This window comes from Drosophila willistoni (genome assembly GCF_018902025.1).
Source record: "Drosophila willistoni isolate 14030-0811.24 chromosome XL unlocalized genomic scaffold, UCI_dwil_1.1 Seg141, whole genome shotgun sequence".
In the NCBI taxonomy this organism is placed as follows: domain Eukaryota; kingdom Metazoa; phylum Arthropoda; class Insecta; order Diptera; family Drosophilidae; genus Drosophila; species Drosophila willistoni.
The window spans coordinates 7,118,808-7,139,835 of record NW_025814052.1 but is presented as its reverse complement, the minus strand read 5'-3'; the positions used below and the strand labels follow the sequence as shown (position 1 = coordinate 7,139,835).

The 21,028-nt window shown below is 39.5% G+C and overlaps 8 protein-coding genes across 10 annotated transcripts; 2 read left to right on the top strand and 6 right to left on the bottom strand.

The window, feature by feature from the left end:
• The first annotated feature begins 469 nt into the window (after window positions 1–469).
• Window positions 470–2,284, top strand: LOC26529566. Its single transcript, XM_015177259.1, has 2 exons — window positions 470–825; window positions 883–2,284. The coding sequence occupies exons 1-2, from the start codon at window positions 470–472 to the stop codon at window positions 2,282–2,284; spliced, it is 1,758 nt and encodes a 585-aa protein (XP_015032745.1).
• Window positions 2,285–2,328: 44 nt separating this feature from the next.
• Window positions 2,329–3,892, bottom strand: LOC6649157 (acetyl-CoA acetyltransferase B, mitochondrial). Its single transcript, XM_002071649.4, has one exon. It carries the CDS (start codon window positions 3,746–3,748, stop codon window positions 2,507–2,509), a length of 1,242 nt encoding a protein of 413 aa, XP_002071685.1. The 5' UTR covers window positions 3,749–3,892; the 3' UTR covers window positions 2,329–2,506.
• A 206-nt stretch (window positions 3,893–4,098) lies between these two features.
• Window positions 4,099–6,477, bottom strand: LOC6649156 (serine/threonine-protein kinase Nek2). Its single transcript, XM_002071648.4, has one exon. The coding sequence runs from the start codon at window positions 6,350–6,352 to the stop codon at window positions 4,226–4,228; it is 2,127 nt and encodes a 708-aa protein (XP_002071684.1). The 5' UTR covers window positions 6,353–6,477; the 3' UTR covers window positions 4,099–4,225.
• Window positions 6,478–7,624: 1,147 nt separating this feature from the next.
• Window positions 7,625–7,864, bottom strand: LOC111518344 (NADH dehydrogenase [ubiquinone] 1 beta subcomplex subunit 1). Its single transcript, XM_023179292.2, has one exon. The coding sequence runs from the start codon at window positions 7,862–7,864 to the stop codon at window positions 7,694–7,696; it is 171 nt and encodes a 56-aa protein (XP_023035060.1). The 3' UTR covers window positions 7,625–7,693.
• Window positions 7,625–8,341, bottom strand: LOC6649155. Of its 2 annotated transcripts, none has more exons than XM_002071647.4 (2): window positions 8,295–8,341; window positions 7,625–8,077 (listed from the first exon to the last, which is right to left on the bottom strand). In XM_002071647.4, exon 2 carries the CDS (start codon window positions 8,070–8,072, stop codon window positions 7,902–7,904), a length of 171 nt encoding a protein of 56 aa, XP_002071683.2. In that variant the 5' UTR covers window positions 8,073–8,077; window positions 8,295–8,341; the 3' UTR covers window positions 7,625–7,901. The 2 variants fall into 2 exon arrangements, with proteins under 2 accessions (XP_002071683.2, XP_023035059.1); XM_023179291.2 differs by lacking the exon at window positions 8,295–8,341 and adding an exon at window positions 8,217–8,288.
• A 144-nt stretch (window positions 8,342–8,485) lies between these two features.
• Window positions 8,486–9,995, top strand: LOC6649154 (protein hold'em). The gene is made up of 2 exons (XM_002071646.2): window positions 8,486–9,555; window positions 9,608–9,995. Exons 1-2 carry the CDS (start codon window positions 8,486–8,488, stop codon window positions 9,993–9,995), a joined length of 1,458 nt encoding a protein of 485 aa, XP_002071682.2.
• Window positions 9,996–10,376: 381 nt separating this feature from the next.
• LOC6649311 (sorting nexin-25) lies at window positions 10,377–16,966 on the bottom strand. The gene is made up of 11 exons (XM_002071645.4): window positions 15,813–16,966; window positions 15,442–15,581; window positions 14,721–14,817; window positions 14,340–14,474; window positions 14,106–14,282; window positions 13,876–14,048; window positions 13,407–13,816; window positions 12,398–13,351; window positions 12,196–12,336; window positions 11,419–12,123; window positions 10,377–11,361 (listed from the first exon to the last, which is right to left on the bottom strand). The coding sequence occupies exons 1-11, from the start codon at window positions 15,905–15,907 to the stop codon at window positions 10,939–10,941; spliced, it is 3,450 nt and encodes a 1,149-aa protein (XP_002071681.1). The 5' UTR covers window positions 15,908–16,966; the 3' UTR covers window positions 10,377–10,938.
• A 423-nt stretch (window positions 16,967–17,389) lies between these two features.
• LOC6649310 (very-long-chain 3-oxoacyl-CoA reductase) lies at window positions 17,390–20,716 on the bottom strand. Of its 2 annotated transcripts, XM_047011255.1 has the most exons (7): window positions 20,592–20,716; window positions 19,633–20,037; window positions 19,510–19,556; window positions 18,425–18,500; window positions 18,018–18,358; window positions 17,815–17,957; window positions 17,610–17,719 (listed from the first exon to the last, which is right to left on the bottom strand). In XM_047011255.1, the coding sequence occupies exons 2-7, from the start codon at window positions 19,793–19,795 to the stop codon at window positions 17,677–17,679; spliced, it is 813 nt and encodes a 270-aa protein (XP_046867211.1). In that variant the 5' UTR covers window positions 19,796–20,037; window positions 20,592–20,716; the 3' UTR covers window positions 17,610–17,676. The 2 variants fall into 2 exon arrangements, with proteins under 2 accessions (XP_002071680.1, XP_046867211.1); XM_002071644.4 differs by lacking the exon at window positions 20,592–20,716 and having other exon boundaries at window positions 17,390–17,957; window positions 19,633–20,048.
• Window positions 20,717–21,028: the final 312 nt, after the last annotated feature.

Here is a 21,028-nt window from a genome sequence, read left to right as displayed (position 1 = left end):
TTATTTGAAATAAACTATAAAAAAATAACCTTAGATTTACAATATCTCAAGTATATTGGTCCAAATTCCCTAAAAACAAAAACTAAACTGGACGAAAGCACACAGGTAAAATTCCTAACAACTTGTTCCCCAAAATATGCAATTGACAACAGTCATCGCATTTATTTATACTATATTGCTATTAGGACTGATGAGGGCCGTCCAAAAACTCTTCACAAGTATTTAAAGAGTCAATTCCTTAACTGTTGCATACCTTAGGGGGCTAATTTTTCCAATTGCATACCCGCCGCTACTACTAAAGCGGCTTACAGTGTATTTAATCATTTTTTTTGAAAACCTAATATATAGGTAGTATCAAGAAATATTTCCATTATTTAAATTGAGTTCGATTTTAATTCCCAACTTCCCAAATGCAATTTTTTTAGAAATATTTGTTCAATTGCAAATCAAAGTCAGTTACATCAAAATTATGGCAGTGATCGGTTTACTTATATTTGTTTGGTTCTTTCTTTTGACCAGCTCGGAGAAAATTTCTCAGCCCGACCATCAATATCATGATGTGATTAATAAATTATCTGAGACTTTAAAAGAAATTTTGAAAAATATTTGTGGAAAGGATCAATTCAGTGTTTTCATAAGCACCAAATATAAGGATCTTTCCAAAGTTAATAGAAATCTAGTAACTGAAGTGCTAGACAAGTGTCTCAATCTCGAAGCATCGGAAAAGTGGCCGGTCTCAGTTGTCTTGGCAACACTGCCAAGCCCTGGACAAAGATTTAAATCACATTTAGAATTGCTATTCGTGGAGAATCTGGAGCAATTGAGGTAAGAGTTAAGATGATGAAAATTATTTGCCCATTAATCAATTCGATTTTCTTGTAGAAATAGTATCTCGATAACGGTCAAGAAAACTGTTTTCCTTGTAGTCTTGCTGACCAGTGAGAGGGATATTCAGAAACGAAATCAACTAATGTCGGAAATGTTTTCGCATTTTCTTCATCAATTATACAATATAGATGTTCTGCTAATACTTGTTAACATGGAGATGGGATCAATCGAGGCCTTTACCTTTAGACCCTATCAATTGAATAATTGTGCGAGCACTTTACCCATGAAAGTAGATCCAAAGATGTCGCGAATGATCGATTTGTATCCACACAAATTGGATAATTTCTATGGATGCCCTTTAAGTGTCATTGTCTGGGATATACCGCCATATATGATAAGAAAAGGACACGATATTGATGGCTTTGAGGCCGTAGTTTTGAAAATTCTGTCTCAGAAAAAAAACTTTACGCTTCAATTAATGGAGAATGAGCCCAAGTCGTTAATAGGAGGAGCCAGCTATATGAATGGCACCATGACGGGAGCCTATTTAATGCTGATGCAAAGAAAGGCAAATCTAACACTTGGTTGTGCTGCGTGCACACCAGAACGTCGAACCCATCTTAGTTCCACCTTGCCGTACAATCAGATTGGTTATGTTATCGTTATGAAATCTCCACCCGGCTATAGTGCCTACGAGATAATGTTGTTCCCCTTCGATTATGCCACATGGTTGCTTTTGGGAGGATTGGCTATATTTCAGCATTGGCTTGACCCTTTACCCGCACCCGTGCATGCTGGCCTACTAATATTACATTTCATTTTCCGTTCCGGTTATGAGGGTTCAATCTTTAAGTTTGTTCACAATTCACCGAGCAAACCGCTGCCAATCACAATATTTCAAACTGTGGAAGCTGGCTATGATTTCATCACTGATCATGCCACCTATCGAATGACCATCAATTTGCCAATACTACGTAGTCGTACACGAGTGATTCCTGGTCAGCCGGTAGATGTGTTTGAGGCTCTTCGATCGCAACCACCGCGTACCGCAGCCTTTACAAGTCGCGCGTTTCTTGCAGAATATCTGCATACACATAGGAATCAGTTTAACGAATATATAATACTCGAAGAAAAAGTCGTCGAAAATATGATATGTATCTACTTTCCTCAATACTCCTTTTTGGCTGGCATGATTGATTCCGAATTGTTTAAACTCCGCAGTTGGGGTATACTTGACAAGATTGGCCGAAAATTGAATTGGAACTTTCTCACCAGCGGCGATCGACGTTATAATAAGGATGTGATCAAGGGTTTTGAGGAGTCCATTAGCTTTCTACAGGCTGCTCTCAATTGCCTGCTCATTGGTTTAGCGATCACACTGTGTGTTTTCCTCCTTGAGCTTCTTAGTCAGAGACGCGGCTGGTCCTGGTTGCGTTATTGGTTGGATTTTATGTAGACAATTATGATTTTTGGCCACTCCATTGAACAAATATACTGCACTTAAATGCTTGATAGTAGTTTTATTATAACAAATCACATATGATTAAAAACGAAATGGATAAAGACAAAAGATACATACACTATATTCTCATAATAATTATAATAATTTCAAAAAATCAAAAAATTTAATAAATGCATTTCTGGTTGAGAAAGCAATTGCACTTCTCCGTTTCAATTTTTAGAGCTTCTGCAACAAAATGGATGATGCTCCGCCGCCACCATTGCAAATGGAGGCACAACCAAACTCACCCGATTTAAGGGTATGCGACAAATGCGTAACTAGACGAGCTCCTGACATGCCAATAGGATGACCGATGGACACAGCACCACCATGGACGTTTACCTTGGCTGGATCTACATCCATTTTACGTATATTAGCCAAAACGACTAGAGAGAATGCTTCGTTGATCTCCCACAGGGCAACATCCTCCTTGCTAACACCTGCCTTCTGGAGAAGCTTGGGCACAGCCAAAGCTGGAGCAATGGGGAAATCAATAGGATCGGTCTCAGCATCTTGGAAAGCGACAATTCGTGCGAGTGGCTTAATGCCAGCCTTTTGGGCGGCATCGGCTGTCATGAGGATCACAGCGGCTCCACCATCATTTAAGGTTGATGCATTGCCAGCGGTTACAGTGCCATTTTCACGTTGAAAAACAGTGGCCAGTTGTCCAAACTTATCGAAATTCACTCGCTTATATTCCTCATCCTCGGTAATGGTGACTTCTGGCTTACGTTTTTGCTGAATCTTCACTGGGGCAATCTCATCCTTGAAAACCTGGTCGGCCCAGGCTTTGGCCGAACGCTTATACGACTCAATGGCAAATGCATCCTGATCCTGACGGGAAATTTGCATTTTCTTTGCTGTATTTTCTGCACAGTTGCCCATATGGAATTTATTATAAACATCCCAAAGGCCGTCGAGAACAATTCCATCGGTTAGATTGACACCGCCGTAAGGTGTGGCACCACGTTTCAAGTAATAGGGCACATTGGACATAGATTCCATGCCGCCGGCAACCACCACTTGGGCAGAGCCGAGCTGAAGGGATTGGGCGCCAAGCATCACCGATTTCATGCCCGAGGAGCACACCTTATTCACTGTGGTGCAGCACACATTGGTGGGTAGCCCGGCAAAAATGGCTGCCTGACGCGCCGGTGCCTGACCCAGGCCGGCGGAGACTACATTGCCCATAATTACCTCATCCACATCCTGTTTGGCAATGCCTGCACGTTGGATAGCTGCCTCAATAGCAACAGCACCCAACTGGGTGGCCGACAATGGAGCCAACTGGCTCTGGAAACTGCCAATAGGTGTCCGAGCCGCTGCGACTACTACCACATCATTGATCTTTGAACTGTAGGATCGGCGTGTGGCCAAATTTAGCAAAGCAGCTGTGTTCTTGAGTAGATTTGCAGACATCACGATTGACCAAATGGTGTTAAATTCAGATAATTGAGTAAGTTAATTAATGTATTTCAATGATCAGCCGATATGCGTGGTATGATCTAGCTTAGAATCTAATCAAAAACCAGACCCAGGTACCAGAACCTGTTGCACAACCACCACATATACTGTGTGACCGTTTCATCGATCATATGTGTAGAATTCGTGTAGATAATATCTACATTGTTGATTCCAATCTGCTTGATTTAAATTTTAACCGTTACATATTTGCTGCTTATTTTTTTATTAGACTAAAAAAATTGCACAAAAATATTTATAAAATCTTAAAATAATAATACACACTTGTAATTAAACATACAAAAAATTGGTTTTCATTTAAAAAAAAAAAAAGAAAAGAAAATCAGTACGGAACCTTATTCCACATCACAACTCGTTTTAGTTTAAACGCTTTAGCGCCAAGACCACTTCCTTCTTTCTCCATGCTCCTCTTTATCAAATCAAAATGTGCTCCTTGGCGGTTAGCTTTTGCTGTTGGGTACCACTCAGTACCAATGATCGTCTCATGCGATTCCTTTGTAACGTTGTGTTGCGTTCTCTTACAGATTGTCGCAGCTGATGACGTCTACCATTTGGTCCAACTGCTCCACCCGATGTCAATCCATTGACCATATTGCTGGAGGCTTCCTTTTCGGCAGCATTCATGGCGGCCAATAGTTCAAAAGCTTGCTTCTTTTGTTCCTTAGACCACAAATTGGTGATGGGGGCTGGCAATCCTGATCCATCTACTGGTTCCTGCTTCAATGCAAGTGGAGCACGTGGAACTGGAGGAATAGAATTAACCGCCGTCTTGGACTCTGATTTATTATTTCGACTCAGACCGAAAAGCGATAAAATCGAAGATTTCCGTTTGGAAACTTGAGTATCACCCGATTCATTGCTGGACACGCTCATTTGCATAGGCTGCGGAGCTGAGACTGGAACAGCAGTGGACGGAGGCTGAAAGTGGACACGACGGCTCTTCAGGGATTTGGGTGCTGGTAAAGAGGCCAAATTAAGTTTGGCCACCGTTGGTGAAGTGTCGTTTAGTTCAATGGAACAGTAAGTGTCATCCGAGTTGTTCTTCACGGAGAAGGATAAAGGCGGTTTCCTGGGAGGAATGGGCGGAGCTAGCGTGGGCAACGATTGTGTTTGGCATTGACATGGCCGACAATCGCTACTGGCTTGTTGTAATTTCTCCTGAAGTTGCCGCTCCATCAAGTGCACACGTTGCTCGGACATTTTTAGACGTTGTTCCCTCTGATCCAGCTCAAGGGATTTCTGCTGCAACAATGATTCCTGAGCTTTTATAGCCTGGAGACGGTTTTGTAAGGCATCACCGAAAATCGTCTCTGTCAAGTGTCGAGGACTAGGCAGCTTGGTCTCTTTCTGCATAACAGAAGTGACAAGCGGTATATCCTCCAAATGCTCCGACTCCTTGCGTATGCTCTCATATAGATCGGGTTCAGATTTTTGTAACTTGAGACGCCGCTTCACCGAATAGAAGAGTTCGTTGCGCAAATCCGGCGTGAAGACACTTGAAAGACTCAAACGTCGCTGACCATATGGAGCTTCCTCATGGAAACTGTACCTATCGCTAGAACAATCTGCATCCTCGAAAAGTTTACCATGACCCGATGGCATTGGGTAATCCTCCTCGGCGTCAATTAATTTCGGATAGTCACCCTCCAAGTCCTTGATATTGCGCACGACCAATGGATGGCGTATGATAACCTCGATGCCAGGACGTTCCTCATGATCCACAGACAGCATGAAACTTATAATCTCCTGTAGATCGCTACTAAACACTTTGGGAATGCCATTAAATTCACCTTGGGTTATCTTTTTAGTCAACTGCTCAAAGACTCGTCCTCTGAATGGCGGCTGGAGAGCACACATCTCGTATATCAAACAACCCACTGACCAAACATCACTTTTTCGATCATATTGCCTGCCTTTCACCAGCTCTGGACTCATATAATGAGGCGTGCCTACAAAGGAGGCGGCAAAATTCTGATTCCTGGCCAACATGCGCGCTAAACCGAAATCACCCAATTTCGCATTACCGCGCTCATCCAGAAATATGTTTGCTGGCTTAATGTCCCTATGGAGTATTGTACCGTTGGCTATTTTATTGTGGCACACCTGAAGGGCCCGGCACAACTGGAAGAGAACCCGCCAGATGTAAGACTCCTCGAAGCGTTGCTTCTGTTTGCGCGCCTTTTGAATCACTTGAGCCAAATCGCCGCCGGCGCAACATTCCATAACAATGTATATGGACTTTGCTTCACGATTGACCAAATGATGATAATACTGTACAATATTTGGATGCTGTAGCTGGCTGAGGACATTTATTTCCGATATTAGGGAATCGCATTTCTCCTCATCCAGTTCATCATAGTTCATGCCCTTCCATGCAAACAAGTGTCCGGTGATTTTGTCTCTCACTTTGTAGCAAGTGCCAAAGGTGCCATTACCCATTACGGCCAGCACTTCGTAATCCTGAAGAGTCTTCGAGCTAAAATCCTCCAAGGCGAGTATAGCATTTGAATCTTTTTTCGTTTTATATCGTTCTCCACTCATCTTGAAAATATATGTATACTGATGAGTTCAGGTTCAGTGCCAAAATCTAACTGATTCTGGTTTTCAGATTCTGGTTTGTTTGGTACTCCTGCCATTCTTTCAAGGTTCACCCACACACTCATACTTGCATGGACTCACGCACACACACACACACACATACGCATACCTGCCAAAAACAAGTGGACAACCAACAGGCTTACCAGTGATGGCAAGTTACCATCTTTTTCCCGCTAACTCTTGTGTCTATCATATACAGTGACAAATTCAATATACGTGCTATTCCTTTTTTAGCCTTTTTCTAGCTTGCCTCTGAGTCGGCACTGATCAAGGTTTCGTTTCTGATTTCGTTCTGAGAACCATAATAATGCTGTCACACTCCCACACACATACATAGTTTCACGCACAACCACACTCACATGTTAGACGCAACGCACTCTGCAAAATCCCTGCTGCGCACAACGAATCTTTGGTCACAGAGCCTTGTGTACAAATAGAAACCGTTGGAAAATAATCCGAATAAGCCTGGGCCCAGCACGACGAGGCAATTGTTGTTCATTGGAACCTCGAGACACTGACCATAAAAATAAATTACTTTTGTTGCATTGGCATTTCAATTTAGGCTCTTTGTTTCTGGGGCGTGTGCCGTTGTATGGAAAAGTGGAGAATGGTTTTTGAGAAACCGAAACCATTCTTGTAAGCAATTGATCAAATTTCATATTCATATTTCGTAAAAAAAAAAGAAATTGCATTTCTCTCTCTAAACATTGCACCAAAATTGAAACTTAACGGTTAGTTTGATTTTTTAGGAAATGGATTACGGGTATCTCTCACTCTCTCCCTCTCTCACGCACTGATCTCTTGAGCCAGGTAGAGAGGTGAGTAGAAACCAGTTATCCGCTCGGCTTATCTTATGCGTACACGGTTTGCGTCTGTGTGTGTGTTAATGTTGATGGTTTTATGGCTTTCTTGTGTAAAACAAACAATGCTCTAGGACACGATGCAATCCTTCATAAACACATAAATCACATGCGGAAGGTCCTGGTCGCAGGTAAACAACATTGTGTTCGTGGTTTTCCACTAGAATTGTTGATACGTTAAAAGGTAAAATAATTCAAATTGGTATTACAACTAATATAAGATAGCTTCTGATATTGCCGGTTATTAACGTCTGTAAAAACTGATCTAATATCAAAGATTAGATGACCTGTCTATAACAACAAATTAGAATATTTACTCAATTCCAGTTTTCATAACAAGGCGAAATGTCCATCATTCACTTGACCATAATTCTACAGTTTATTTGGGAGAAGAAAAAGAAAACATTTTGTTTAGTTATCTTTATCACCAGGAGGGCTCCTGTTTCTCGCTGCCTTCCGGACGGCCAAACAAAGCGCTCTTATCCCGGAACAATGTCATACGTTCCGTCTCCTTCTTGTCAAGAAAATGGCCAATGGCAAAGCCCAAGAGAGGCAGACCCGCCCATAGAATTCGTTTATCCAGACCCAGAACCATGTTGTTGCTGAGTACAAATTGTGGATTTGACGTTAACTTAGCTTTGACTCTTTAGTTGTTCGCTGCGTGCCAGTTGTTGTTTCTGGCGCTTCCACTCTCGAGTATGCGACCAATCGGCGTAAATGGAACCAACTGCTACAGTAGGAAAGAAAACCACTGCACCGTACTTTCTTGCCAATTGGGTGACAATATTGCTGCCACTGCCCATAAGGTCTGTAAAAAGATAGTTGAGCGAAAATAAATTAGGAATACTATTACGTAACGGAAATCGCTATCAGCATGGTGTAATGTACACTGTTTTGCTTGGTGTATATTTTCCAACTTGGATGATAAGCTAGATCTATAAACTCACTTTTGTATATATTGTTTTAGCAATTTCTGTGTTTTTTATATGTGAATTTGGGTAAATTAGTTTTTGTTTTCAACTTACTTTTTGGTAGCGTTGCCAGAAGCTAAATCACTTAATCTGGCATCATAGACAGTGCCAGGGCTGTGGAAATAAAGATGAAACAGCTGTTGAGATATCGATAATGTATAATTTTCTATCGAATATGTTATCGAATGGTTATATTTAATTTAACGGCTTTTTGGCTAATTTTGTCTGTTAAATAAAACTTAAAAATGAACTCAAAATCGCATAAATTAAAGCTTGGCGACATGGAACCTTTTATGACCAACATCTCCATAGTTGCACTGATTATTTCCAAATCGACGCCCAACGTCTTTTTAGACAAATTGAATGGCGAACAACGCGGAGTGATCAATCTAACACTTCGCGACACTCAAAAACATATTACCAACTGCAACTGCTGGGGCCAAAAACAATGCATTGAAGAGTACAATTCCATGCTAAATATAGGTGATATTGTAGATGTTGTGGGTGCCAAAGTAACATCAAATAATTCCCAATTGATTGGGGCGCCGGGAGAGCAACCGCATCGATATCAGCCAATGGCCACGATATGCTGTTCCTTGAGCGTCAACGAAGGACACGGCTATATAGTACATCATAATCCGGAGGATGTGACCACCATACAGAGACTACACAATCTTATACATGTCCCACACAAACCAATTCGGTCGGCACTTAAATTGGCTGACGTTCGTGGAGCTGGCGATCAACTGAGGACCTATGTAGATCTCTTGGTGGTGGTAGCCTCGGTGCGTCCAGTGCGAGAATTCAAGCGAAAAGTGGTTCATCGCAATGGCAGTCTTAAGTTGCAGTGCCTTGAAATGGTTGTGATCGATACCAGCTGTCCGGATGGTATGATATTTACCATTTGGCAACCTGAATGGATACGTCGATCCCAGTATTGGCAGCCACGTAAAACCATTTTGTATCTCATCGATGTGCGTACATCCTATTCTGAATTCTATGGCAGCACAGTCCTCACACATTCCAGTTGTTCGTTGATATACGAGAATCCTCAGTCACCTGGTGACGATTTACAAAATCTCTTAAAGTTTGCGGCAAACATACCACTGAAAAGTTTTGATTTCTTAGCCCAAACCGATTTGACTAGCCTTCCGTTAGCGTCGGAAATACGTAACCAGATGACAGTCAAGCAGATATATGCCCGAGCCGAGGGAGATCTTCGTGATGCGGCAACTGAACAATTCACAACTGTTCTCTATGCCATGGTCACCAAATTCGATATAGATGGTCTGGCCATGATCATTAACAGGAAGTGGCAAGTTCTTTCTATTAATTTCCTCAAACTTAAACTAAACCCTTACTTGCAGCAAGGCCTGTCATCGTCTTATATCCGGGAATCGCAATGATTGCGAAAACGAATCGTGCCAACTGGAGTTCTCTCTGTGTTATAGCGGGGTGAGGTATGCTCACTTTTTCAATATCAATCTTCATCTATCGGATCATACGGGCACCTTAATTGAGGCACGTTTAGCTGGTGGTGTTGCCGAGCATGTGCTTGGTCTTAATGCAGAAACATTTCAAGTGCTTCTCGATCGAGAGAAAAGTAAATTGAAATGGCAATATCTACTTAAATATTTTGAAGTAAAATTGCTTATCAGAAAGCAAGCAGCAATGCGTAGAAATTTGTCGGCAATTATTATAGATATGAAACCCATACAATTAAATCAAATAATTGAAAAATTTAATGCCTTCTAAGTCAATTTCAATTCATCATTTCATTTGTCAATTGTAAGCCAAATATGTGTTCTCATTTGAATTAAAAGATGTTCTTACAAAAAACTACATAAATAGACATTTTTTTATTTTGCATTTCACACTATTTCTTGGTTTTTTTTTCTCAAATAATTTGTTCGTATAGTAAAGTTGTACACGGGCCAAATACAGATACAAATAGGATACAAGCAAACATATAAATAGATCTAAATATTAATTAGTATATAGAAATATGTATGCATGTATCCATAATATATTTGCAATTGTTTAAGCGACTACATATTCTCTGCAAATATCTAATATGATTACATTTAAATTGGTTGAATTAAGTGTTTGCATTTGGTTTAAGTAATTTGGTACATATTTTCACTTTTGTTTTTCATTTTGCTAAAATCACAAGATGCGGGCGGCTTTATGGATAGCTGCATGACAATCAAGGGAATGTAATTTTATGTTGGGCCCAAAATTTTTGGATTTAAAACTAGTTTAAAGTTTAACAACAACATTTTGGTACAACGCTTAATACTGGCTTACATACAATATGTACAACACTTGGATGCAGGGGAGGGACATTAAAACAAACAAACAACATATAAAAACGTACATGGAGGAACGAAAAGCCGAAACCATTAAACAAAATATAAATAGCACGTTTAGGCATTCATATTTAGAAACTGAATAGAACAAGTCTTTGGGGAAAGCTTCATTTGTACACGAATGAAAGGAATGAATCATTCAATTGGGAACTCATTTACAAAGGATCAAAAAGGTTTTCCTATGCTAGTGTCTCGTTTTGCTAACCTATTAACTAAGGCCACCAAATAGAATGAAACAGAGATAAAGTGGTAGAGAGCGGGAAAGGAATAGATAGAGAGCTATTTCACATTTGTAATACAATTTCGATTGGATAGGGTTTTTTGACGATCTATTTAGATCCAGCTGCCAGATTACTGCCATGTGCTGTATATCCTGGCGGATGCGTATGATGGTGATGATGATGATGATAGTGTGTTGTCTGATGTGAGGTGGATACACCAGCAGCTATTGCTGCAGCTGTGGAACCTGTCCCTGACGCATGATTTTGCTGTACACCGCCACCCATCGATGCTGCACTGCTAGCACTACTCGAATTGTGACCCTGATGACTATTTTGCAATGGCAAAGATGCCGCTGCTGTGGCTGCTGCCAATGCTGCGGCTGCTGATGCTGCTGCTGCTCCTGCCGTTGCTGTATTCAATTTGGTCGTAGAGCCACCTGCACCACCACCAGCGCCTCCACCATTGGCATGACTAATCTTTAGCTGGCGTATCTCGGGAAAGAATTCAATCATCAAGATCTCCAAAAGTTCCTGGAACATGCAAAACGTATTGAGCAACAGTCATGGAATCAAATTCAAAAATCTTACATAGAACAACTGTTTATTATAGATGGGATTTTGTAGGGCATCAAAGACTTTTAGGACACCTCGCTTAGCTGCCTGGGCACCAACAAGATTGCATAGAACTTCGGGTATGTGATCTGTGAGTAGCGCTTTAGCTGCATTCGTGGTCATCTCTTTCATATCATCGGAACGCATGGGATAGGCGGAGGCTAAAACTCCGCCTGGCCAAAATGATTTCAATATGGCTGAGAAATAATTGTGCAACATGGACTCCTCAAAGAGATATGCCACCGATTCTCGAATCTGTCGATTTATGGTCCTGCCATAGGTGATTTGAACAAATGATATAATGCTCTTGCGCAGCCATTTAAATACACCGCCCATATCGAATATTTCACCCATTAGAGCATACAGTGGTTCCGCTATGCTATCCTTGTTGCTGCTATCGATATCTGCCAGCAATTTACTATCATTGTTGCCAGACTCACCGCCACTGCCCTCCAAATAGGTGGAGATGTCATCATCGTCACGATGCAAGCCCCAAAAGGGATCTGTCGCACGATTCGTTGTCTCATGAGCCGATTTGGCAGCATCGCTCTTAAAGAGCGTGGAGAGTGAGAATTTGGATTTTTTTGGTGATGGCAACGATTGCTTCAAATGATCCGAACTCGGACTAAGAAAGGTATAAATAGCTTCACTGCCATTTAAGTGATCATCCTCTAAAATGAACTGTAAACATAGAAAAGGTATATACAACTTATAAGAAGAATATTGATAGAGAAAGACAAAAATCTCACTTACATTAAGAAACTTTTGTATTTGACCTTTGGCCTTCTCTTGGCCATGCCTATCGGCGCTTTTCAGAAAGAAAAACTTAAAATTGGTGGGCAAATCCAAGGTTTTCAGGTTGGAGCTAACATGCCGAAGCTTACGTTGTAGTTCCTGCAATTGCAAAAAGAAGTCAAAACACAACAGGAAAATGCGTTTTCCATGTGGCACTTACATGAACTTGATTAAGGGAACGCATTACAACCCATCCGCTAGATATCCCAGATGGACGCTTCTGGGGTTTAGTATCTCCACCGTCTGGACCACCATTCTTTGTTGCGGTTGATGAATTTGAATGGGGCGCATTTATATCTTCATCGACATGGACCAGTATCATAAATTGAAGCAATTCCTTCTCATCGGACATTTCCACACTTTGTATGGTTGCCTTCCATTTGCCCAGATGCTCGGTCCATGCATCTGTACGCCTCAAATGTGCCTCCGTTTGACGCTTCTCGCTTTTCAGCCATTCCATTTCCTTGTCCAGTATTGAGAGCACCTTGGATTCCGGTTTCACCGAGTATTTAAGAGCATCCAAAGCCAACTGCTTCTTATCGATGCGTTCTTGAATTTGTTCTAACTTCTTACGTGCATATGAGGTATGAGCAGCTACATCAATCGCGCCGCCGGCCCCAGTGCCACCAGACACACCGCCATCATTGTGGACACCATCGCTGCCAACGCCAATGCCAGCAATGACAGAATGCTCATCCTCCGTCTCTCCCATGGAGATCATTAAGGTGGGATCATTAAATTCGTTCGAGTCCAATGCCTCTTTAAGCTGTCGATATTGTTCACTCAACACAAATGGCGGATAATACTTATCCTCTAGTGTGCGTAAGATATTACGCTGAATCTCAAAGAATATATCAGGTCCAGCGTCGCCCAGCAGGAATGTTTCAATCAATTTGCGTTCATGCTTATCAATATGGATTTCCGGCTTGGGCACTCGTACATACGTGTAAAATATCTCTGTGCCCAACTGATGGGTCACCGATTTGTGGGCATGCTTTATTTCCTCTACAGCCAAATAGAATCCAATTAGAGCACTAGCCTTTAAAGGCTCCAGAAATAAAGTGAAATAGCGTCGCCCCACAGCCGTATTGAGTATTTCCACCAATGTTAGATCCTACAATACGAAAAGAATTATACATTTTGCAAAAATGATGTCTTTGTATGCTTACTATATCACTTGAATAGTTGCCATTCCAACCGAATTTTGATAAATTCTTCTCACACTGAGCCTTGGCCAATGTCAATTGCTGCACATAGCGTTTGAGCCTAATTGCTGCTGTTAACTCAGATTTGGAAAGTGAATGCGTATCCTCATGGTCAGGATCAAGACCTTTGGCACGTTGCAAATTCTGCATGGTTGTGGCATGCATCAAATCGTTAACAATACTCTTGCGTATCAATGAGAGATCTTCCAAATTGCCCGAATTATTGATTATCTTTAGAAAGTCCTCAAAACTCGCTGCATATTCATAGCTACGTTTGCTCATTGCCGCTGCCGCCAAACGTGTCTCTATATTTTGTACCACCTTCTGATTGATATAATCCGGTGCGGTTAACATCTTAATCATGGGAAAGAAGACTAAAAACAAAGCCAAACAATTAATATCAACTCGTCTTCATTTTTGTTATTTGACTTACTCTTGTAAGATAAAATCTCGCTAAGCAATACCTTCAATGGCGGCAGGGAATAGCCTCTTGGTAGGAGTAATATAACCATAATCTCACAGAGCTTGCGCAGAAATTCCATTTCACGTTCTTCATCAACCAAATATGAATTGGTACTAAAAACTGGTGCGGCATTTGTTTCCGTTCTGCATGATTCAAAATGTTTAATATCAATTTGTCAGTTTCATTTCCCTAGAACTTACGCTCTGGCCTCGGCTATGCGTATCTTTTCCAAATGAACAGTCACACGATTTACCATATCTACAGCTATTATCTTAGCTGCATCCATTTTGGATGCCCTCTCATGGATTTTCTGTATGGCATTCCATAAATCCTCACGTATAACATCGTTAATTAGTTTCGGTTTGGTCACCACATACCTAGTTAGAGATCACATTTAGTTATTGTGGTTAATCATTATAAATGGTAAAACTTACCCCAGCCAAGGTAACATAAAATCACGCAGCACATATTCAATTATTTGTTGTAATTGCAGATCAACTGTCTTATCGAATATCAATGGTAGATTTGAGGGATTCTTGATGGGTTTCGGCAAATCAAATATGTTGCTCCTGGAAACAAAGAAATTCAACTATTGAACTTATACATATATGTACATATATAAATCAATCTATATTATAGTCTTCTACATTTTCTTTTTTAAATATAAATTTCTGATTTGTTTGGGCTCCTTCTCAATTGAATTGAAATTGACTTAATTTCTTGTTTTCGTTTTTTGAATAAATTATACGATTAAATTGTTAATTGATTCAAATTTTATTGCTTCCTTTGCTTTCTTCCTTCCTTCTCTCACTTACTTGGTGGCATTGTAGAGGAGTTTAGAGGGCACACGGCTCGGTTTGATTGGCTCATTGGTGGTAAATATATAATGTACATAGACGGTGCCAGCAACAGCTGTGTAAATGAACATTAAACACAATAAAGAATACAATAGATAAATATTGTTTTATATTAGATAGGTAAATAAGGCAGTGATATTCTTATTATTTTTAATTAGACGCTTCACTGGAATTAAGCAATCATCAATTAACCGACACCTTCATCGATAAATCATAAAATGAAAATAAGAATAATAATAAGAATAATAGCAATATAGCAAAGCATGAGATATGGAATATTAAGAATCATTCATTATCCATTCATGGACGTAGCGTAAATAAAATGTTCCCAAAAGCCAATATGTAAAAATGTATAATCCTTAAACTTTTGTTTTATCAAGTTAAGTAGTTAATTTTAAAATCTTTTCATTGCCTTAGTTTTATATATATATATATATATTTATATTTGGTGATTGGAATTAAAGATTTTAGATAATTGTTGCCCCTGGTCATAAGTTTGTTGTTCTCTTTCATTTCATAAAAATTTTGATAAGAATTATTTAATATTGACCCGTTTGTTCTAATTTAGACGATATCTCAAGCTACGCCCATGCTAATGTTGGAATACAAAGTGTAGAAATATTGTATAGAAATATAATTTTTGGTTTTGTTTTGTGCCTTTATTTAGTTAGTTTCTTACCAGCAAAGACCAGCACCAGGGAGTAGAGGACAAAAGCAAAGAATAAGAAGAATGTGGGATAATACCAGATGACGGCCAACAGGGTCAATGTGATGCCGGAAATGATAATCCTCCAGTTTAATTGCAATGCACGTAGCAAGCTTGAATTGAAAAAAAAAAACAAAAAAAAAAAAACAACAACATAGTCAGAAAGGAATCATTCAAAGATCAATTATAGACAGAGGCAAATGGGTTTTACTTATAAGTAGAGAATTATATATGTGTATTTATGTATAGACATATATCTATTAATAACCATGACAGATGGCAGCCAAATGGTCAGTTTACATACCACCCACCTAAAACCCACCCACTTGAGCACCTTGACTTACCGTGTAGCTATTAATGTGAGCCGCTGCGTAGGCGTAGTGGGCGGCTCTGGCTCAATGGGAAATAGCGGCAGGCGGCGTCGTTGGCCACTTTCCATTTCGGCACCGGCGCGTTTATCTATTCCTATTCCTATTCCTATTCCTTTCTACGTTTGTTTTGACTTATATTTTCTTCTACTTTTATTGCTGCTTCCGTTTCGGTTCCGTTGTTGTCCAATCGTTTGTCGGACCGCAACTGGGACGTTGTCGTCGTTGTTGATTCAATACTGTGTTCCACCCAAGTTCTATCTAGTCTTCTTCGTTTTGTGATTGTTCGCCCTTTTACGCTTTTGAATATTTGATGAGTTCTCTTAACATTTTTGACGTCGTCGTCGTCGCCTCCGTTTCCGTTGCCGCTGCCGTCCGTAGTTGTTATTATTATTATTGTTGTTGTCGTTGCAACGCAATAACGCGTCTCTCGTTTTAGCCTCTGTTGTTAATAATAGTTTTATTTTTGGTTTTGACTTTTCTATTTTTTCTTTTTTAAACAAATTGCCACCAATCCTCCCCCTTTTGGAAGCACATGCACATGTGTCCATCCATCTGTCGATTTCAATGACAAAATTATATATATTAAATCAATATCAATATCACATAGGCAATCGTAGTTGTCCCGGTCCCCGCAACAAGTTGGTTGCCACCACTCATCAACAGAGTTTCTGTGGAAGGGCGCGGCTCACGTAGAGGCAGGGGGAGGAGGAGACACATTCACGAATGATAACACCACACACAATTCGCCGAGGCCGCTCCCGTTCTTGCACTCCCCTTCAAGCTGTCTTATCAAAAATGCTAAATGACGCCGAAAGGAATCAAAACAAGAAACGTTGATTACTGCCAAGAGAGAGAGCATCAGCGAGAGGGAGATAGGGAAACGAGAGAGCGAGAGTGACGTTATTGTTTTTGCTGTTGTTGTTATTATCACTAATGCTGAAACTGATGATGCTCCTTCTGCTCCTGATGCGCAATTAATTATAGATATATATTGTTTATCATGCAGATTAGAAAGTATCTTTCATTTTAGTTATAAACTCCATCTGACACTTAATTCATGTACAATCTTCAAAAATATATATTAAATAATTTCGAAAGAACAAGAGAAATCTGTTCTTTGACCAAGTGTATCCATTAGAGATGCAAAAATAAAACTATCGATATATGCACGAAAAGATAATATCGGGGGTTGCTATGAGTTCTGACTCATAGTTGTGTAGTAAAATGACTTTAAATAGCACTATTCCCATAAATTCTAAATAAAATAAACCATAAACCTAAATGTTTACCACTACTATATGCAAAATATTAGTAAAAACACTGAAAATTGCTGCTCACACAAGTCCTAAAACTGAGCGAACGCCGGAAATGGCCTTATCGAATGCATTAAAAAGCATCGTTAGTTATCGAATTTAAAATAAATAAAACACGTTAACTAATATTAAACAAATTTATATTTATTGACTACAAAGGCAATACACACAGTTAACTGTAAAATTTTAAAATTCTTCCAATTTATTAGTTTATGATAAAAACTAATGTTCTTAATATTGGTTTATAATTTGTTTTGGTATATTTCTTTTTTGGTATGACACACACATTATGAAAATTGAACATAGATGATAAGCAATGTTTTCTTTAGCTAGCTTTCTCTCTGTCCAGGGTAAGGTCAAATTACAATTGTTATAATTGTAATTGAATACATTAAAGTAAAATGCTCCCGCAACCCCACATGAATGGCTTCTATTCTAATTATAAAATGAAACGAGTATCTTTGAGTTGTTATTGCTCCTTGTCTCGCCGACGCAGGGCACGCTTGCGTGTACCGAGAATATTCTTAAGCACAATGTTCCGGGCAAATTGTTCCCCGAATAGAGCCTCTGTAAAATGGATGACCAGTTGAAGCAAGGCGTGTGGTAGATATCCAGCGGTTTGTGTGGCAAAGCCAAGTGTGGAGAGTGCAGATTTTACATACGTGTCAGGGGAGGGAGCGAACACACTCGCCTTACGTATCTTGCTCATATTGGTGGCTACAAAACCAGGCTGCACACTTTGGATAATAACACCATGCTCTTTGTATTCCGTTTGCAGATCATCGCTGAATTTGTTAACAAATGACTGAAAAAGAGAAAACATTTCGTTTAAATAATTAAGGCAATTTTCCTAGTTTGGCCATACCTTGGTGGCACTGTATAAGCTTAGCAAAGGATTTGGTATCACACCAGCTGTCGATGAGATATTTATAATCACTCCCTTGCGTTTAGCAATCATACCGGGCAAAAACAGGGCACTCATATGGGTCACAGAATGTATATTGACAGCAACAATACTGCGCAAGAATTTTGGATCAGCGGTATAGCAATCCAAAAAGTATTCCGGATGGCTATAACTGATTCCCACATTGTTCACAAGCACACCAATGTCCAGACCAGCTGTCTGTTCGCGTATCCTTTGATAGATTTCCACACCGCCAGTGAAATCGACATCGATAATGCGTACCTCAACGGCATAAGCATCGCCTGTAAGTAGGCCATAATAAATGATTAAATGGATAATGGTTAAAGGTTTGATTCTTCAGTTCTTACCAATTTCTTTGGCCACAGCCTTCAGTTTATCCAGCGATCGACTGATCAGCACTAGTTTTAGACCACGGCGTGCCAACTGCAAAACATAAGAAATGAATATTTGAAAAAAGCTTAGACTTCAGTCGTTGCCCCCCACTCAAAACACTGAATGGAATACTTAAGTAGGCAACGCACATTATATACATACTTTTAATGTCTATGCATAGAGAATCGAACCGAGGTGGAGAGCCAAACAAATACATACATCATTTGCCTTAGCAATCCGTGGGTATTGATAAAAATACCAATTTATAACATTTGTAATTTAGAATCCCAAATAAACTGACTTCTTCCGTTTTCACTAATGGATTTAAGTTTTAATCTAGTAAACCAGAGGTCTTGAAAATCATTTCGTTAGCTGTTGCCCCCTATGAACACATGTGCATTTTGCAAATGTAATGTTTAAAGCTAGCTTTTAAGTTTTTAATTATCTACAAATTAGTTACCGAAAATTTGAATGCATCCAATTTCACTTTACAGCCCCATTAACTAAGTAAAATAATTACTGTAAGTAAAACGCTGTCTATGCGAAAGTTCAAATAAAAATAAATAAATTTCCCTTTGTTTGTTTTTGTTTTGCTACATTTGTTGCAATGTCAACACAATTAGGAGAAATATTGTATGCAAATAATTTTTAGCTGAGCGTGTCGAGAGTTAAAGACGATATTTTCAGATTGATTTCAAAGTGCAATTGGGTAAATAGGATTGCCAGTATATATACATACATACATATATATAAATAAGTATGTATGAGGTAATGTCAGGTAATGTCAGCAAAAGTGAATTTTGCACAAGCAAAAGACAAGTCATTGCTTTTTTTTTGTTTTTAAATTTAAGTTCAATGACAATAGTTTGCTAATTACAATATTTTTTCTATTGGCAAGTCATTTTATAGCTACCTGAACATATAGCATATATTGTAATGTCTTTAGCACAATTGATTAATTGTATTCCCTAATTGATCTATCGAAATGGATAAATTTGAGTTATTTTGATGAATGTGATCCAATATTTTCTATCCCGTTAGGTGTGAGTGTGATACTAACCTCCTTGGCGTATGCCTTGCCTATGCCATCGGTGGAGCCGGTAATAACTGAAATAATAAAAAACAGTATCGAAAAGCTTATCAATTGGAATTTTTTTTTATAACCTCCAACTGACTCACTCACCAGCCCATTCACCCATTTTGGCAACATCGACCGTAGAGCCCACCAGCTTGGGTCCCAAAATATTCACATAAAACCATGGCAGAACTTTCCGGCATATCTGAAATCCTACAATGCTAATGGCCAATCCGCCCAGTAGGCTCAGCATACGTGAATTCTCTTCCATGACGATGTGTGGGGGATTAAGAAGAAAATTTACTTAGAACTAGCCTCTATTGGCTCCGGTTAACTTCTGATTTCAATTTCGCGTTGTTTCTTCTGCCCGCTGTTTAGAGCGTTGCCGGCGTCGTCGTCGTTGGTGTTGGCGTTGGCGTCGTCTTCGCTGTCGGCGTCGTATTCACTATTCCCCTCCACTGTTCTTTTTGGGGTATGTGGAATTCGAAAATGATTTTTCAATTTTTGCTGCTTCTGTTAATGTTTAATATGCAAGGCATTAATTCACCGATGACCAACGATTGAGAAAAAAAAAAACAGAAACGAAACTAATGGAAAAACTACACAAAAAATTGTAGGGAATAAGCAAAAACTGTATTGAATGACAATTGTCAGTGACGACGGCGGCAGCAATACAAATGAAAATGAACGGTTCTTTTAATTTACTCTATGCTTGCATGTAGTTGTATGGATGTATGGATGTATGTATGTGTATGTTTGTGTGTGTGTGTGTAGCGTCGCGCCACCTTATGTCATTCCGTCTGTGTGTGTTAAACTCGTGCTCTCAAATGCCTCAGTCCTCCCCATTCGAATGGGCAGATTTTGAAAAAAAAAAACCATATCGCACCACCACTAAAAAGATAAGGGCGGGTCGCTACATGTGCTCTGCTTTATGCGGGCACAGTTCGCATGAAAACTATGCCTACCATTTTGCATGATAGACCAATATGTTAAACTATATGCGGTTATTTACGCCGACAACTGTGCTGCTCCATGATTTTGGCTCTCATGCCGTACTACTCACTTACACTCTCTCAAAACACGGACTGCACATGCGCAGGAAGCGTTCACCACATAAATAAATACACTGCACGTTAAAGAAAATTTCGAACAAAATGTAAATGTAAATCACTGAATATACTAAATGTCCATATGTATGTGTTGAAGGGACGATGAACAATAACATTAGAACTGAAATAAATAAAACGTTTTTCGTAGAGCCAACTAGATTTAGTTGTTGTTTTCTATTAAATTTATTTAGATTTCGATTTCAAAAATCACTTACGAAATTCAAATTCCATTGTCATAAAAGAAGTTAAAAAATCATTCGATACTTTCACTTTTCATTATGCTAATTCAACGGCTAATTTAACGGTTAGTGGAAATCAGGAAATTCAATTTTTTCAATAAGCTTTTATGATTCTAATAAATATTCTGTAATTCTTTTAAAGGCTCTTTGGTTTTT